The sequence below is a fragment of the Eucyclogobius newberryi genome, unplaced genomic scaffold, assembly GCF_026437365.1.
Source record: "Eucyclogobius newberryi isolate DKJ021-1_F unplaced genomic scaffold, fEucNew1.0.hap1 SCAF_18, whole genome shotgun sequence".
Lineage (NCBI taxonomy): Eukaryota > Metazoa > Chordata > Actinopteri > Gobiiformes > Gobiidae > Eucyclogobius > Eucyclogobius newberryi.
The window spans coordinates 1,335,775-1,356,442 of NW_027315812.1; the positions used below are offsets into that span (position 1 = coordinate 1,335,775).

The 20,668-nt window shown below is 32.1% G+C and overlaps 1 protein-coding gene across 1 annotated transcript in view; it reads right to left on the reverse strand.

The window, feature by feature from the left end:
- Positions 1-20,458, reverse strand: part of LOC140364905 (aspartyl/asparaginyl beta-hydroxylase-like) — a 47,370-nt gene extending 26,912 nt beyond the window's left edge. The window contains exons 1-8 of the mRNA XM_072451286.1: positions 20,390-20,458; positions 20,257-20,341; positions 19,575-19,616; positions 18,043-18,075; positions 17,940-17,975; positions 17,742-17,777; positions 17,618-17,665; positions 17,256-17,336 (exon numbers count right to left, since the gene is read on the reverse strand). Of these exons, the coding sequence (XP_072307387.1) occupies positions 17,256-17,336; positions 17,618-17,665; positions 17,742-17,777; positions 17,940-17,975; positions 18,043-18,075; positions 19,575-19,616; positions 20,257-20,341; positions 20,390-20,458 (430 nt within the window). The remainder of the gene's footprint in view (positions 1-17,255; positions 17,337-17,617; positions 17,666-17,741; positions 17,778-17,939; positions 17,976-18,042; positions 18,076-19,574; positions 19,617-20,256; positions 20,342-20,389) is intronic.
- Positions 20,459-20,668: the final 210 nt, after the last annotated feature.

The window sequence follows — 20,668 nt, forward strand, 5'->3', positions numbered from 1 at the left end:
TGAGACTTTTAATGAGTGTGTGATAATGATGAGGCTTTTAATGAGTGTTTGATAATGATGAGGCTTTTTAATGAGTGTATGATAATGATGGGACTTTTAATGAGTGTATGATAATGATGAGGCTTTTAATGAGTGTATGATAATGATGAGACTTTTAATGAGTGTATGATAATGATGACACTTTTAATGAGTGTATGATAATGATGAGACTTTTAATGAGTGTATGCTAATGATGAGACTTTTAATGAGTGTATGATAATGACACTTTTAATGAGTGTATGATAATGATGAGACTTTTAATGAGTGTATGCTAATTATGAGACTTTTAATGAGTATATGATAATGAGACTTTTAATGAGTGTATGATAATGATGAGACTTTTAATGAGTGTATGATAATGATGAGACTTTTAATGAGTGTATGCTAATGATGAGACTTTTAATGAGTGTATGATAATGAGACTTTTAATGAGTGTTTGATAATGATGAGACTTTTAATGAGTGTATGCTAATGATGAGACTTTTAATGAGTGTTTGATAATGATGAGACTTTTAAGGAGTGTTTGATAATGATGAGGCTTTTTAATGAGTGTTTGATAATGATGAGACTTTTAATGAGTGTTTGATAATGATGAGACTTTTAATGAGTGTATGATAATGATGAGACTTTTTAATGAGTGTTTGATAATGATGAGACTTTTAATGAGTGTTTGATAATGATGAGACTTTTAATGAGTGTTTGATAATAATGAGGCTTTTTAATGAGTGTATGATAATGATGAGACTTTTAATGAGTGTATGATAATGATGAGACTTTTAATGAGTGTATGATAATGATGAGACTTTTAATGAGTGTGTGATAATGATGAGGCTTTTAATGAGTGTTTGATAATGATGAGGCTTTTTAATGAGTGTATGATAATGATGGGACTTTTAATGAGTGTATGATAATGATGAGGCTTTTAATGAGTGTATGATAATGATGAGACTTTTAATGAGTGTTTGATAATGATGCGACTTTTAATGAGTGTTTGATAATGATGAGACTTTTAATGAGTGTTTGATAATGATGAGACTTTTAATGAGTGTATGATAATGATGAGACTTTTAATGAGTGTGTGATAATGATGAGGCTTTTAATGAGTGTTTGATAATGATGAGGCTTTTTAATGAGTGTATGATAATGATGAGACTTTTAATGAGTGTGTGATAATGATGATACTTTTAATGAGTGTTTGATAATGATGAGGCTTTTTAATGAGTGTATGATAATGATGGGACTTTTAATGAGTGTATGATAATGATGAGGCTTTTAATGAGTGTATGATAATGATGAGACTTTTAATGAGTGTTTGATAATGATGAGACTTTTAATGAGTGTTTGATAATGATGAGACTTTTAATGAGTGTTTGATAATGATGAGGCTTTTTAATGAGTGTTTGATAATGATGAGACTTTTAATGAGTGTTTGATAATGATGAGACTTTTAATGAGTGTATGATAATGATGAGACTTTTAATGAGTGTTTGATAATGATGAGACTTTTAATGAGTGTATGATAATGATGAGACTTTTAATGAGTGTATGATAATGATGAGACTTTTAATGAGTGTATGATAATGATGAGACTTTTAATGAGTGTTTGATAATGATGAGACTTTTAATGAGTGTATGATAATGATGAGACTTTTAATGAGTGTATGATAATGATGAGACTTTTAATGAGTGTATGATAATGATGAGGCTTTTAATGAGTGTTTGATAATGATGAGGCTTTTTAATGAGTGTATGATAATGATGAGACTTTTAATGAGTGTTTGATAATGATGAGACTTTTAATGAGTGTTTGATAATGATGAGACTTTTAATGAGTGTATGATAATGATGAGACTTTTAATGAGTGTATGATAATGATGAGGCTTTTAATGAGTGTTTGATAATGATGAGGCTTTTTAATGAGTGTATGATAATGATGAGACTTTTAATGAGTGTTTGATAATGATGAGACTTTTAATGAGTGTATGATAATGATGAGACTTTTAATGAGTGTTTGATAATGATGAGACTTTTAATGAGTGTTTGATAATGATGACACTTTTAATGAGTGTTTGATAATGATGACACTTTTAATGAGTGTTTGATAATGATGAGACTTTTAATGAGTGTTTGATAATGATGAGACTTTTAATGAGTGTTTGATAATGATGAGACTTTTAATGAGTGTTTGATAATGATGAGACTTTTAATGAGTGTTTGATAATGATGAGACTTTTAATGAGTGTTTGATAATGATGAGACTTTTAATGAGTGTATGATAATGATGAGACTTTTAATGAGTGTTTGATAATGATGAGACTTTTAATGAGTGTTTGATAATGATGAGACTTTTAATGAGTGTGTGATAATGATGACACTTTTAATGAGTGTTTGATAATGATGAAACTTTTAATGAGTGTATGATAATGATGAGACTTTTAATGAGTGTATGATAATGATGACACTTTTAATGAGTGTATGATAATGATGAGACTTTTAATGAGTGTATGCTAATGATGAGACTTTTAATGAGTGTATGATAATGACACTTTTAATGAGTGTATGATAATGATGAGACTTTTAATGAGTGTATGCTAATTATGAGACTTTTAATGAGTATATGATAATGAGACTTTTAATGAGTGTATGATAATGATGAGACTTTTAATGAGTGTATGATAATGATGAGACTTTTAATGAGTGTATGCTAATGATGAGACTTTTAATGAGTGTATGATAATGAGACTTTTAATGAGTGTTTGATAATGATGAGACTTTTAATGAGTGTATGCTAATGATGAGACTTTTAATGAGTGTATGATAATGAGACTTTTAAGGAGTGTGTGATAATGATGAGACTTTTAATGAGTGTTTGATAATGATGAGACTTTTAATGAGTGTTTGATAATGATGAGGCTTTTTAATGAGTGTATGATAATGATGAGACTTTTAATGAGTGTTTGATAATGATGAGACTTTTAATGAGTGTTTGATAATGATGAGGCTTTTTAATGAGTGTATGATAATGATGAGACTTTTAATGAGTGTATGATAATGATGAGACTTTTAATGAGTGTATGATAATGATGAGACTTTTAATGAGTGTTTGATAATGATGAGACTTTTAATGAGTGTATGATAATGATGAGACTTTTAATGAGTGTATGATAATGATGAGACTTTTAATGAGTGTATGATAATGATGAGACTTTTAATGAGTGTTTGATAATGATGAGACTTTTAATGAGTGTTTGATAATGATGAGACTTTTAATGAGTGTGTGATAATGATGACACTTTTAATGAGTGTTTGATAATGATGAAACTTTTAATGAGTGTATGATAATGATGAGACTTTTAATGAGTGTATGATAATGATGAGACTTTTAATGAGTGTATGATAATGATGAGACTTTTAATGAGTGTATGATAATGATGAGACTTTTAATGAGTGTATGATAATGATGAGACTTTTAATGAGTGTTTGATAATGACACTTTTAATGAGTGTATGATAATGATGAGACTTTTAATGAGTGTATGCTAATTATGAGACTTTTAATGAGTATATGATAATGAGACTTTTAATGAGTGTATGATAATGATGAGACTTTTAATGAGTGTATGCTAATTATGAGACTTTTAATGAGTATATGATAATGAGACTTTTAATGAGTGTATGATAATGATGAGACTTTTAATGAGTGTATGATAATGATGAGACTTTTAATGAGTGTATGCTAATGATGAGACTTTTAATGAGTGTATGATAATGAGACTTTTAATGAGTGTTTGATAATGATGAGACTTTTAATGAGTGTATGCTAATGATGAGACTTTTAATGAGTGTATGATAATGAGACTTTTAAGGAGTGTGTGATAATGATGAGACTTTTAATGAGTGTTTGATAATGATGAGACTTTTAATGAGTGTTTGATAATGATGAGGCTTTTTAATGAGTGTATGATAATGATGAGACTTTTAATGAGTGTTTGATAATGATGAGACTTTTAATGAGTGTTTGATAATGATGAGGCTTTTTAATGAGTGTATGATAATGATGAGACTTTTAATGAGTGTATGATAATGATGAGACTTTTAATGAGTGTATGATAATGATGAGACTTTTAATGAGTGTTTGATAATGATGAGACTTTTAATGAGTGTATGATAATGATGAGACTTTTAATGAGTGTATGATAATGATGAGACTTTTAATGAGTGTATGATAATGATGAGACTTTTAATGAGTGTTTGATAATGATGAGACTTTTAATGAGTGTTTGATAATGATGAGACTTTTAATGAGTGTTTGATAATGATGAGACTTTTAATGAGTGTTTGATAATGATGAGACTTTTAATGAGTGTATGATAATGATGAGGCTTTTAATGAGTGTTTGATAATGATGAGGCTTTTTAATGAGTGTATGATAATGATGAGACTTTTAATGAGTGTGTGATAATGATGAGACTTTTAATGAGTGTTTGATAATGATGAGGCTTTTTAATGAGTGTTTGATAATGATGAGACTTTTAATGAGTGTTTGATAATGATGAGACTTTTAATGAGTGTATGATAATGATGAGACTTTTAATGAGTGTATGATAATGATGAGACTTTTAATGAGTGTATGATAATGATGAGGCTTTTAATGAGTGTTTGATAATGATGAGGCTTTTTAATGAGTGTATGATAATGATGAGACTTTTAATGAGTGTTTGATAATGATGAGACTTTTAATGAGTGTTTGATAATGATGAGACTTTTAATGAGTGTATGATAATGATGAGACTTTTAATGAGTGTATGATAATGATGAGGCTTTTAATGAGTGTTTGATAATGATGAGGCTTTTTAATGTGTGTATGATAATGATGAGACTTTTAATGAGTGTTTGATAATGATGAGACTTTTAATGAGTGTATGATAATGATGAGACTTTTAATGAGTGTTTGATAATGATGAGACTTTTAATGAGTGTTTGATAATGATGAGACTTTTAATGAGTGTTTGATAATGATGAGACTTTTAATGAGTGTTTGATAATGATGAGACTTTTAATGTGTATGCTAATGATGAGACTTTTAATGAGTATGCTAATGATGAGACTTTTAATGAGTATGCTAATGATGAGACTTTTAATGAGTATATGATAATGAGACTTTTAATGAGTGTATGCTAATGATGAGACTTTTAATGTGTATGCTAATGATGAGACTTTTAATGAGTATATGATAATGAGACTTTTAATGAGTGTGTGATAATGATGACACTTTTAATGAGTGTTTGATAATGATGAGACTTTTAATGAGTGTATGCTAATGATGAGACTTTTAATGAGTGTTTGATAATGATGACACTTTTAATGAGTGTTTGATAATGATGAGGCTTTTAATGAGTGTTTGATAATGATGAGACTTTTAATGAGTGTTTGATAATGATGAGACTTTTAATGAGTGTTTGATAATGATGAGACTTTTAATGAGTGTTTGATAATGATGAGACTTTTAATGAGTGTATGATAATGATGAGACTTTTAATGAGTGTTTGATAATGATGAGACTTTTAACGAGTGTTTGATAATGATGAGACTTTTAACGAGTGTTTGATAATGATGAGACTTTTAACGAGTGTATGATAATGATGAGACTTTTAATGAGTGTATGCTAATGATGAGACTTTTAATGAGTGTATGATAATGAGACTTTTAATGAGTGTTTGATAATGATGCGACTTTTAATGAGTGTTTGATAATGATGAGACTTTTAATGAGTGTTTGATAATGATGAGGCTTTTAATGAGTGTATGATAATGATGAGACTTTTAATGAGTGTGTGATAATGATGACACTTTTAATGAGTGTTTGATAATGATGAGACTTTTAATGAGTGTTTGATAATGATGAGACTTTTAATGAGTGTTTGATAATGATGAGACTTTTAATGAGTGTTTGATAATGATGAGGCTTTTAATGAGTGTATGATAATGATGAGACTTTTAATGAGTGTGTGATAATGATGACACTTTTAATGAGTGTTTGATAATGATGAGACTTTTAATGAGTGTTTGATAATGATGAGACTTTTAATGAGTGTATGATAATGATGAGACTTTTAATGAGTGTTTGATAATGATGAGACTTTTAATGAGTGTTTGATAATGATGAGACTTTTAACGAGTGTTTGATAATGATGAGACTTTTAACGAGTGTATGATAATGATGAGACTTTTAATGAGTGTATGCTAATGATGAGACTTTTAATGAGTGTATGATAATGAGACTTTTAATGAGTGTTTGATAATGATGCGACTTTTAATGAGTGTTTGATAATGATGAGACTTTTAATGAGTGTTTGATAATGATGAGGCTTTTTAATGAGTGTTTGATAATGATGAGACTTTTAATGAGTGTTTGATAATGATGAGACTTTTAATGAGTGTTTGATAATGATGAGACTTTTAATGAGTGTATGATAATGATGAGACTTTTAATGAGTGTTTGATAATGATGAGACTTTTAATGAGTGTTTGATAATGATGAGACTTTTAATGAGTGTTTGATAATGATGAGACTTTTAATGAGTGTTTGATAATGATGAGGCTTTTAATGAGTGTGTGATAATGATGACACTTTTAATGAGTGTTTGATAATGATGAAACTTTTAATGAGTGTATGATAATGATGAGACTTTTAATGAGTGTATGATAATGATGAGACTTTTAATGAGTGTATGCTAATGATGAGACTTTTAATGAGTGTATGATAATGACACTTTTAATGAGTGTATGATAATGATGAGACTTTTAATGAGTGTATGCTAATTATGAGACTTTTAATGAGTATATGATAATGAGACTTTTAATGAGTGTATGATAATGATGAGACTTTTAATGAGTGTATGATAATGATGAGACTTTTAATGAGTGTATGCTAATGATGAGACTTTTAATGAGTGTATGATAATGAGACTTTTAATGAGTGTTTGATAATGATGAGACTTTTAATGAGTGTTTGATAATGATGAGACTTTTAATGAGTGTATGATAATGATGAGACTTTTAATGAGTGTGTGATAATGATGAGGCTTTTAATGAGTGTTTGATAATGATGAGGCTTTTTAATGAGTGTATGATAATGATGAGACTTTTAATGAGTGTGTGATAATGATGATACTTTTAATGAGTGTTTGATAATGATGAGGCTTTTTAATGAGTGTTTGATAATGACGAGACTTTTAATGAGTGTATGATAATGATGAGACTTTTAATGAGTGTTTGATAATGATGAGACTTTTAATGAGTGTGTGATAATGATGAGGCTTTTAATGAGTGTTTGATAATGATGAGACTTTTAATGAGTGTTTGATAATGATGAGACTTTTAATAAGTGTATGATAATGATGAGACTTTTAATGAGTGTGTGATAATGATGAGGCTTTTAATGAGTGTTTGATAATGATGAGACTTTTAATGAGTGTTTGATAATGATGAGACTTTTAATGAGTGTTTGATAATGATGAGACTTTTAATGAGTGTATGATAATGATGAGACTTTTAATGAGTGTATGATAATGATGAGACTTTTAATGAGTGTATGATAATGATGAGGCTTTTTAATGAGTGTTTGATAATGATGAGACTTTTAATGAGTGTATGATAATGATGAGACTTTTAATGAGTGTTTGATAATGATGAGACTTTTAATGAGTGTGTGATAATGATGAGGCTTTTAATGAGTGTTTGATAATGATGAGACTTTTAATGAGTGTTTGATAATGATGAGACTTTTAATAAGTGTATGATAATGATGAGACTTTTAATGAGTGTGTGATAATGATGAGGCTTTTAATGAGTGTTTGATAATGATGAGACTTTTAATGAGTGTTTGATAATGATGAGGCTTTTTAATGAGTGTTTGATAATGATGAGACTTTTAATGAGTGTTTGATAATGATGAGACTTTTAATGAGTGTATGATAATGATGAGACTTTTAATGAGTGTTTGATAATGATGAGACTTTTAATGAGTGTATGATAATGATGAGACTTTTAATGAGTGTATGATAATGATGAGGCTTTTAATGAGTGTTTGATAATGATGAGACTTTTAATGAGTGTTTGATAATGATGAGACTTTTTAATGAGTGTTTGATAATGATGAGACTTTTAATGAGTGTTTGATAATGATGAGACTTTTAATGAGTGTATGATAATGATGAGACTTTTAATGAGTGTGTGATAATGATGAGGCTTTTAATGAGTGTTTGATAATGATGAGGCTTTTTAATGAGTGTATGATAATGATGGGACTTTTAATGAGTGTATGATAATGATGAGGCTTTTAATGAGTGTATGATAATGATGAGACTTTTAATGAGTGTTTGATAATGATGCGACTTTTAATGAGTGTTTGATAATGATGAGACTTTTAATGAGTGTTTGATAATGATGAGACTTTTAATGAGTGTATGATAATGATGAGACTTTTAATGAGTGTGTGATAATGATGAGGCTTTTAATGAGTGTTTGATAATGATGAGGCTTTTTAATGAGTGTATGATAATGATGAGACTTTTAATGAGTGTGTGATAATGATGATACTTTTAATGAGTGTTTGATAATGATGAGGCTTTTTAATGAGTGTATGATAATGATGGGACTTTTAATGAGTGTATGATAATGATGAGGCTTTTAATGAGTGTATGATAATGATGAGACTTTTAATGAGTGTTTGATAATGATGAGACTTTTAATGAGTGTTTGATAATGATGAGACTTTTAATGAGTGTTTGATAATGATGAGGCTTTTTAATGAGTGTTTGATAATGATGAGACTTTTAATGAGTGTTTGATAATGATGAGACTTTTAATGAGTGTATGATAATGATGAGACTTTTAATGAGTGTTTGATAATGATGAGACTTTTAATGAGTGTATGATAATGATGAGACTTTTAATGAGTGTATGATAATGATGAGACTTTTAATGAGTGTATGATAATGATGAGACTTTTAATGAGTGTTTGATAATGATGAGACTTTTAATGAGTGTATGATAATGATGAGACTTTTAATGAGTGTATGATAATGATGAGACTTTTAATGAGTGTATGATAATGATGAGGCTTTTAATGAGTGTTTGATAATGATGAGGCTTTTTAATGAGTGTATGATAATGATGAGACTTTTAATGAGTGTTTGATAATGATGAGACTTTTAATGAGTGTTTGATAATGATGAGACTTTTAATGAGTGTATGATAATGATGAGACTTTTAATGAGTGTATGATAATGATGAGGCTTTTAATGAGTGTTTGATAATGATGAGGCTTTTTAATGAGTGTATGATAATGATGAGACTTTTAATGAGTGTTTGATAATGATGAGACTTTTAATGAGTGTATGATAATGATGAGACTTTTAATGAGTGTTTGATAATGATGAGACTTTTAATGAGTGTTTGATAATGATGACACTTTTAATGAGTGTTTGATAATGATGAGACTTTTAATGAGTGTTTGATAATGATGAGACTTTTAATGAGTGTTTGATAATGATGAGACTTTTAATGAGTGTTTGATAATGATGAGACTTTTAATGAGTGTTTGATAATGATGAGACTTTTAATGAGTGTTTGATAATGATGAGACTTTTAATGAGTGTTTGATAATGATGAGACTTTTAATGAGTGTATGATAATGATGAGACTTTTAATGAGTGTTTGATAATGATGAGACTTTTAATGAGTGTTTGATAATGATGAGACTTTTAATGAGTGTGTGATAATGATGACACTTTTAATGAGTGTTTGATAATGATGAAACTTTTAATGAGTGTATGATAATGATGAGACTTTTAATGAGTGTATGATAATGATGACACTTTTAATGAGTGTATGATAATGATGAGACTTTTAATGAGTGTATGCTAATGATGAGACTTTTAATGAGTGTATGATAATGACACTTTTAATGAGTGTATGATAATGATGAGACTTTTAATGAGTGTATGCTAATTATGAGACTTTTAATGAGTATATGATAATGAGACTTTTAATGAGTGTATGATAATGATGAGACTTTTAATGAGTGTATGATAATGATGAGACTTTTAATGAGTGTATGCTAATGATGAGACTTTTAATGAGTGTATGATAATGAGACTTTTAATGAGTGTTTGATAATGATGAGACTTTTAATGAGTGTATGCTAATGATGAGACTTTTAATGAGTGTATGATAATGAGACTTTTAAGGAGTGTGTGATAATGATGAGACTTTTAATGAGTGTTTGATAATGATGAGACTTTTAATGAGTGTTTGATAATGATGAGGCTTTTTAATGAGTGTATGATAATGATGAGACTTTTAATGAGTGTTTGATAATGATGAGACTTTTAATGAGTGTTTGATAATGATGAGGCTTTTTAATGAGTGTATGATAATGATGAGACTTTTAATGAGTGTATGATAATGATGAGACTTTTAATGAGTGTATGATAATGATGAGACTTTTAATGAGTGTTTGATAATGATGAGACTTTTAATGAGTGTATGATAATGATGAGACTTTTAATGAGTGTATGATAATGATGAGACTTTTAATGAGTGTATGATAATGATGAGACTTTTAATGAGTGTTTGATAATGATGAGACTTTTAATGAGTGTTTGATAATGATGAGACTTTTAATGAGTGTGTGATAATGATGACACTTTTAATGAGTGTTTGATAATGATGAAACTTTTAATGAGTGTATGATAATGATGAGACTTTTAATGAGTGTATGATAATGATGAGACTTTTAATGAGTGTATGATAATGATGAGACTTTTAATGAGTGTATGATAATGATGAGACTTTTAATGAGTGTATGATAATGATGAGACTTTTAATGAGTGTTTGATAATGACACTTTTAATGAGTGTATGATAATGATGAGACTTTTAATGAGTGTATGCTAATTATGGGACTTTTAATGAGTATATGATAATGAGACTTTTAATGAGTGTATGATAATGATGAGACTTTTAATGAGTGTATGATAATGATGAGACTTTTAATGAGTGTATGCTAATGATGAGACTTTTAATGAGTGTATGATAATGAGACTTTTAATGAGTGTTTGATAATGATGAGACTTTTAATGAGTGTATGCTAATGATGAGACTTTTAATGAGTGTATGATAATGAGACTTTTAAGGAGTGTGTGATAATGATGAGACTTTTAATGAGTGTTTGATAATGATGAGACTTTTAATGAGTGTTTGATAATGATGAGGCTTTTTAATGAGTGTATGATAATGATGAGACTTTTAATGAGTGTTTGATAATGATGAGACTTTTAATGAGTGTTTGATAATGATGAGACTTTTAATGAGTGTATGATAATGATGAGACTTTTAATGAGTGTATGATAATGATGAGACTTTTAATGAGTGTATGATAATGATGAGACTTTGAATGAGTGTTTGATAATGATGAGACTTTTAATGAGTGTTTGATAATGATGAGACTTTTAATGAGTGTTTGATAATGATGAGACTTTTAATGAGTGTTTGATAATGATGAGACTTTTAATGAGTGTATGATAATGATGAGGCTTTTAATGAGTGTTTGATAATGATGAGGCTTTTTAATGAGTGTATGATAATGATGAGACTTTTAATGAGTGTGTGATAATGATGAGACTTTTAATGAGTGTTTGATAATGATGAGGCTTTTTAATGAGTGTTTGATAATGATGAGACTTTTAATGAGTGTTTGATAATGATGAGACTTTTAATGAGTGTATGATAATGATGAGACTTTTAATGAGTGTATGATAATGATGAGACTTTTAATGAGTGTATGATAATGATGAGGCTTTTAATGAGTGTTTGATAATGATGAGGCTTTTTAATGAGTGTATGATAATGATGAGACTTTTAATGAGTGTTTGATAATGATGAGACTTTTAATGAGTGTTTGATAATGATGAGACTTTTAATGAGTGTATGATAATGATGAGACTTTTAATGAGTGTATGATAATGATGAGGCTTTTAATGAGTGTTTGATAATGATGAGGCTTTTTAATGTGTGTATGATAATGATGAGACTTTTAATGAGTGTTTGATAATGATGAGACTTTTAATGAGTGTATGATAATGATGAGACTTTTAATGAGTGTTTGATAATGATGAGACTTTTAATGAGTGTTTGATAATGATGAGACTTTTAATGAGTGTTTGATAATGATGAGACTTTTAATGAGTGTTTGATAATGATGAGACTTTTAATGTGTATGCTAATGATGAGACTTTTAATGAGTATGCTAATGATGAGACTTTTAATGAGTATGCTAATGATGAGACTTTTAATGAGTATATGATAATGAGACTTTTAATGAGTGTATGCTAATGATGAGACTTTTAATGTGTATGCTAATGATGAGACTTTTAATGAGTATATGATAATGAGACTTTTAATGAGTGTGTGATAATGATGACACTTTTAATGAGTGTTTGATAATGATGAGACTTTTAATGAGTGTATGCTAATGATGAGACTTTTAATGAGTGTTTGATAATGATGACACTTTTAATGAGTGTTTGATAATGATGAGGCTTTTAATGAGTGTTTGATAATGATGAGACTTTTAATGAGTGTTTGATAATGATGAGACTTTTAATGAGTGTTTGATAATGATGAGACTTTTAATGAGTGTTTGATAATGATGAGACTTTTAATGAGTGTATGATAATGATGAGACTTTTAATGAGTGTATGCTAATGATGAGACTTTTAATGAGTGTATGATAATGAGACTTTTAATGAGTGTTTGATAATGATGCGACTTTTAATGAGTGTTTGATAATGATGAGACTTTTAATGAGTGTTTGATAATGATGAGGCTTTTAATGAGTGTATGATAATGATGAGACTTTTAATGAGTGTGTGATAATGATGACACTTTTAATGAGTGTTTGATAATGATGAGACTTTTAATGAGTGTTTGATAATGATGAGACTTTTAATGAGTGTTTGATAATGATGAGACTTTTAATGAGTGTTTGATAATGATGAGGCTTTTAATGAGTGTATGATAATGATGAGACTTTTAATGAGTGTGTGATAATGATGACACTTTTAATGAGTGTTTGATAATGATGAGACTTTTAATGAGTGTTTGATAATGATGAGACTTTTAATGAGTGTATGATAATGATGAGACTTTTAATGAGTGTTTGATAATGATGAGACTTTTAATGAGTGTTTGATAATGATGAGACTTTTAACGAGTGTTTGATAATGATGAGACTTTTAACGAGTGTATGATAATGATGAGACTTTTAATGAGTGTATGCTAATGATGAGACTTTTAATGAGTGTATGATAATGAGACTTTTAATGAGTGTTTGATAATGATGCGACTTTTAATGAGTGTTTGATAATGATGAGACTTTTAATGAGTGTTTGATAATGATGAGGCTTTTTAATGAGTGTTTGATAATGATGAGACTTTTAATGAGTGTTTGATAATGATGAGACTTTTAATGAGTGTTTGATAATGATGAGACTTTTAATGAGTGTATGATAATGATGAGACTTTTAATGAGTGTTTGATAATGATGAGACTTTTAATGAGTGTTTGATAATGATGAGACTTTTAATGTGTTTGATAATGATGAGGCTTTTAATGAGTGTGTGATAATGATGACACTTTTAATGAGTGTTTGATAATGATGAAACTTTTAATGAGTGTATGATAATGATGAGACTTTTAATGAGTGTATGATAATGATGAGACTTTTAATGAGTGTATGCTAATGATGAGACTTTTAATGAGTGTATGATAATGACACTTTTAATGAGTGTATGATAATGATGAGACTTTTAATGAGTGTATGCTAATTATGAGACTTTTAATGAGTATATGATAATGAGACTTTTAATGAGTGTATGATAATGATGAGACTTTTAATGAGTGTATGATAATGATGAGACTTTTAATGAGTGTATGCTAATGATGAGACTTTTAATGAGTGTATGATAATGAGACTTTTAATGAGTGTTTGATAATGATGAGACTTTTAATGAGTGTATGCTAATGATGAGACTTTTAATGAGTGTATGATAATGAGACTTTTAATGAGTGTGTGATAATGATGAGACTTTTAATGAGTGTTTGATAATGATGAGACTTTTAATGAGTGTTTGATAATGATGAGGCTTTTTAATGAGTGTATGATAATGATGAGACTTTTAATGAGTGTTTGATAATGATGAGACTTTTAATGAGTGTTTGATAATGATGAGACTTTTAATGAGTGTGTGATAATGATGACACTTTTAATGAGTGTTTGATAATGATGAGGCTTTTAATGAGTGTATGATAATGATGAGACTTTTAATGAGTGTTTGATAATGATGAGACTTTTAATGAGTGTTTGATAATGATGAGACTTTTAATGAGTGTTTGATAATGATGAGACTTTTAATGAGTGTTTGATAATGATGAGGCTTTTTAATGAGTGTTTGATAATGATGAGACTTTTAATGAGTGTTTGATAATGATGAGACTTTTAATGAGTGTTTGATAATGATGAGACTTTTAATGAGTGTTTGATAATGATGAGACTTTTAATGAGTGTTTGATAATTATGAGGCTTTTAATGAGTGTGTGATAATGATGACACTTTTAATGAGTGTTTGATAATGATGAAACTTTTAATGAGTGTATGATAATTATGAGACTTTTAATGAGTGTATGATAATGATGACACTTTTAATGAGTGTATGATAATGATGAGACTTTTAATGAGTGTATGATAATGATGAGACTTTTAATGAGTGTATGATAATGACACTTTTAATGAGTGTATGATAATGATGAGACTTTTAATGAGTGTATGCTAATTATGAGACTTTTAATGAGTATATGATAATGAGACTTTTAATGAGTGTATGATAATGATGAGACTTTTAATGAGTGTATGATAATGATGAGACTTTTAATGAGTGTATGCTAATGATGAGACTTTTAATGAGTGTATGATAATGAGACTTTTAATGAGTGTTTGATAATGATGAGACTTTTAATGAGTGTCTGCTAATTATGAGACTTTTAATGAGTATATGATAATGAGACTTTTAATGAGTGTATGATAATGATGAGACTTTTAATGAGTGTATGATAATGATGAGACTTTTAATGAGTGTATGCTAATGATGAGACTTTTAATGAGTGTATGATAATGAGACTTTTAATGAGTGTGTGATAATGATGAGACTTTTAATGAGTGTTTGATAATGATGAGACTTTTAATGAGTGTTTGATAATGATGAGGCTTTTTAATGAGTGTATGATAATGATGAGACTTTTAATGAGTGTTTGATAATGATGAGACTTTTAATGAGTGTTTGATAATGATGAGACTTTTAATGAGTGTATGATAATGATGAGACTTTTAATGAGTGTTTGATAATGATGAGACTTTTAATGAGTGTTTGATAATGATGAGGCTTTTTAATGAGTGTTTGATAATGATGAAACTTTTAATGAGTGTATGATAATGATGAGACTTTTAATGAGTGTATGATAATGATGAGACTTTTAATGAGTGTGTGATAATGATGAGGCTTTTAATGAGTGTTTGATAATGATGAGGCTTTTAATGAGTGTTTGATAATGATGAGACTTTTTAATGAGTGTATGATAATGATGAGACTTTTAATGAGTGTATGATAATGATGAGACTTTTAATGAGTGTTTGATAATGATGAGACTTTTAATGAGTGTATGATAATGATGAGACTTTTAATGAGTGTTTGATAATGATGAGACTTTTAATGAGTGTTTGATAATGATGAGACTTTTAATGAGTGTGTGATAATGATGAGGCTTTTAATGAGTGTTTGATAATGATGAGACTTTTTAATGAGTGTATGATAATGATGAGACTTTTAATGAGTGTATGATAATGATGAGACTTTTAATGAGTGTTTGATAATGATGAGACTTTTAATGAGTGTTTGATAATGATGAGACTTTTAATGAGTGTTTGATAATGATGAGACTTTTAATGAGTGTATGATAATGATGAGACTTTTAATGAGTGTTTGATAATGATGAGACTTTTTAATGAGTGTTTGATAATGATGAGACTTTTAATGAGTGTATGATAATGATGAGACTTTTAATGAGTGTTTGATAATGATGAGACTTTTAATGAGTGTTTGATAATGATGAGACTTTTAATGAGTGTATGATAATGATGAGACTTTTAATGAGTGTTTGATAATGATGAGACTTTTAATGAGATGCCCTCCCTGTGGGTCAGATGCCCTCCCTGTGTGGGTCAGATGCCCTCCCTGTGTGGGTCAGATGCCCTCCCTGTGGGTCAGATGCCCTCCCTGTGTGGGTCAGATGTCCTCCCTGTGTGTCAGATGTCCTCCCTGTGGGTCAGATGCCCTCCCTGTGTGGGTCAGATGCCCTCCCTGTGGGTCAGATGTCCTCCCCGTGGGTCAGATGCCCTCCCTGTGTGGGTCAGATGCCCTCCCTGTGGGTCAGATGTCCTCCCTGTGGGTCAGATGTCCTCCCTGTGGGTCAGATGTCCTCCCTGTGGGTCAGATGTCCTCCCCGTGGGTCAGATGTCCTCCCTGTATGTCAGATGCCCTCCCTGTGGGTCAGATGCCCTCCCTGTATGTCAGATGCCCTCCCTGTGGGTCAGATGCCCTCCCTGTGGGTCAGATGCCCTCCCTGTGGGTCAGATGCCCTCCTTGTGTGTCAGATGTCCTCCCTGTGGGTCAGATGCCCTCCCTGTATGTCAGATGCCCTCCCTGTGTGGTCAGATGCCCTCCCTGTATGTCAGATGCCCTCCCTGTGGGTCAGATGCCCTCCCTGTGGGTCAGATGCCCTCCCTGTGGGTCAGATGCCCTCCCTGTGTGTCAGATGCCCTCCCTGTGTGTCAGATGTCCTCCCTGTGTGTCAGATGTCCTCCCTGTGGGTCAGATGCCCTCCCTGTGGGTCAGATGCCCTCCCTGTGTGTCAGATGTCCTCCCTGTGTGTCAGATGTCCTCCCTGTGGGTCAGATGCCCTCCCTGTGGGTCAGATGCCCTCCCTGTGGGTCAGATGCCCTCCCTGTGGGTCAGATGCCCTCCCTGTGGGTCAGATGCCCTCCCTGTGGGTCAGATGCCCTCCCTGTGGGTCAGATGCCCTCCCTGTTTGTTCCTTCTCACCGTCAGACTCTGTTTTCTCCTCGGTCTGTTCTGTTTTCTCAGGTTCTGGTTCAGTTTTGGGCTCTTTCTTTTCTGCAGCTTCTGAAATAAAAAAAGATAAAAACAACAAGTTAGAAAAACAATCACATAAAAAAGTTATATTTTCTTAGAGAAAAGATACAAATATAATAAATTCTACTTAAACAATCCGGGACTAATCCAGATCTAAACTGGGTCTAAACCGGGTCTAAACCGGGTCTAAACCGGGTCTAAACTGGGTCTAAACCGGGTCTAAACCGGGTCTAAACTGGGTCTAAACCGGGTCTAAACCGGGTCTAAACCGGGTCTAAACTGGGTCTAAACTGGGTCTACACGTTTCTCACCTTCTTCCAGAGTGATTCTGGAGCTGGACAGAAACTGTCCAGATTCCACTGAAAAAAAGACAAAACTTTCACAATTCTTATTGAAATGTCAAACGATCTTCTTGTTAGTCGTCCTCAGACTCACCCACAGTTTCCTGAGGCAGAGGCTCTTCCACTAACACTGGAAACAAAGATTGGATTAAAGTTTATTTAGTGGTGTTGTGCGTGAAAACCAGCAGTTTATGTGTTTTAAACTCAGATTTAACCATTAAAGCAAAAGCAAATGTATAAATTCTCTAAGGCAAAACTAAAGTTAAATTGATCAAGATGTGGGGAAACTGACCTCCAGTTGAGTCGATCACTAGTTTCTCTTCTGAAACTGAAAACAAAGTCATTTTAATGTTCAATTCATTTGTAAAACTTTTGAAAAGTTAAGTTTGACCGACCGTGAGAGAAACCACTTTCTCCTCTAGTGTCATCTGAAACACAACAATTACTATTATCATCATTATTATTCATATTATTATTCATATTATTATTCATATTATTAGGCCCGAGCGCCACAAGCTGCGAGAGGCCTATTAATCTCGTAAGGCTGTGCGAAGCACGGCTGCGAAAGTGCGCACGTAGTGCGCACGAAATCGAGTGCGAAGCGCTCGCCCACTTCCAAACACTCACTAACGCACTCCTCCACTCACGCACGCCCCGTGCAGACTAATTAGTAGTAGGAAAATGGAACATTACCGTTGTAAACGGGCGAAGCAAAAGTGAGCACTAAACGAGCACTTTACATTCCCCATATAAAGCACTCATTTGCACTAAGTAGCTCACGAATACGTTCCATCTCTTGCATGTTCCGTTCATATAAACATGTAATGCAAAAATTGAACATTATTACTGTATAGAGGGCCAAAAACACAAAGTGGGCGGAGCCCACTCAAAATTAACGAAAGTACCCGTCAGTGACCAGGGACCCACACCATGAGTTCGGAAAGCGCGAGCGCTTTCCGAACTCATGTTCACATCTCTAAAGATCGTGCCTCTACATTTTGGCTATTTCCCTTTTGTAAAATAAAAAAGATTTGCACGTCAGCGCCCCCAAATGTACCAAAAATGCATTGAGAGATAGGTGGTCTAATCTGATGGTAGAACATGAAATTTGGCGCAGAGGTAGATGGCGACAAGAGAAGTAAAAAATATTATTACGGCAACGCCGTCCGCCCAACAAAATGTCGGCCATATTGCTTCAGAAATGGCTAAGCATGACTCGGGAGTTTTTCCAGACGTGGTACTTTTATGAACTCCTCTCAGGGCGTTGTCTCTAAAAAGCTGAAATTGTGTGAAAATGGTGCTGAGAAGTGGGACATCAAAAGTTATTTAAATGACTTTGACCCTGTCACAGTTTCTGTGGGTTTGGGCGAAGCCACAAACTGTAGCAAGAATTTCAGAAATCTCCCAAATTTAACATTTCTGTCGTTTGCGCAGATAAAGTCTGAATTGCGTCAAATTAGAATCAGTTGTTAAACTCTTTGCCCTAAACTTACTTGAAGTGAAATAAATTCATTTGGCGCCACAGCGCCCCCTACAGAGTTTATATGGAGGTTAAATGTTTAGAACATGTTTACACTTTATACTTTCACAAACTCCTCCCCCTCAGGGCGTCAGCCCTATTAACCTGATGAAATGTGGTGAGACTCATCTTCAGGACCATCAAAAGTTAAACACATTTTTATTCAAAGAGTCAAAGTGTCTGTGCAGCAGAGCCGCACATTTTGCCAAGAATTCAAAATAAAATGTCTTTTTGATGTAAAACAAAGTGAGAAGATGTGACAGCGTCACAGATTCAGCAGTAGGCGTAATAAAAGGACAATTGGGGCGCGTTAGCCACGCCCCCTCCTCTTGCGGCGTGGCAAGGGCCGATCATTGCCGCTTGCGGCTTTAATTATCATTATTATTATTCATATGAATAGAAACTGACCCGGTATGAAACTGTCGGCAGGAGACGGCAGAAACACGGCTTCTGCAAAGAGACAGAACACATAAACCAGGTCTAAACCAGGACTAAAGAGGGTCTAAAGCAGGTCTAAACCAGGACTAAAGAGGGTCTAAACCAGGTCTAAACCAGGACTAAAGAGGGTCTAAAGCAGGTCTAAACCAGGACTAAACCAGGACTAAAGAGGGTCTAAACCAGGACTAAACCAGGTCTAAACCAGGACTAAACCAGGACTAAACCAGGTCTAAACCAGGTCTAAACCAGGTCTAAACCAGGACTAAACCAGGTCTAAACCAGGACTAAACCAGGACTAAACCAGGTCTAAACCAGGTCTAAACCAGGTCTAAACCAGGTCTAAACCAGGACTAAACCAGGTCTAAACCAGGTCTAAACCAGGTCTAAACCAGGTCTAAACCAGGACTAAACCAGGACTAAACCAGGTCTAAACCAGGTCTAAACCAGGTCTAAACCAGGACTAAACCAGGTCTAAACCAGGTCTAAACCAGGTCTAAACCAGGACTAAACCAGGTCTAAACCAGGTCTAAACCAGGTCTAAACCAGGTCTAAACCAGGTCTAAACCAGGACTAAACCAGGTCTAAACCAGGACTAAACCAGGTCTAAACCAGGTCTAAACCAGGACTAAACCAGGACTAACCCAGGACTAACCTTGTATGTCTGATTCCACATCATTCTGTGATTCTGAGTCAAAGACAAAACAAACAGTATTAAACTTCAGCCAATCAGAGCGCAGCTTTCATCATCAGCAGTTTGAACTCTGATTGGTCATCGAGCAAAACACTTGAGTGAAGGTCAGTCCAGGAGTCGTTTCATCTGGACAGTGATGTTCTGACTCTCTTCCAAGAGTCATTCTCAATCTGTGGACCTAGTCTGAGAACTCAGATATTTATGAGTAAGCACCGCCCACTTGACTGAGCCTCCTGATAAAAGCCTGTCATGGTTATCTATGTGTTGGCACAGTTTACAGTTTGCCCTGACTCTAATCTTCTTTGTTACCCTGACAGCCCTGTCATGGGCCATATAAATCCTATTGTTAGCTGCTGCAGCTCCTCATCACTGA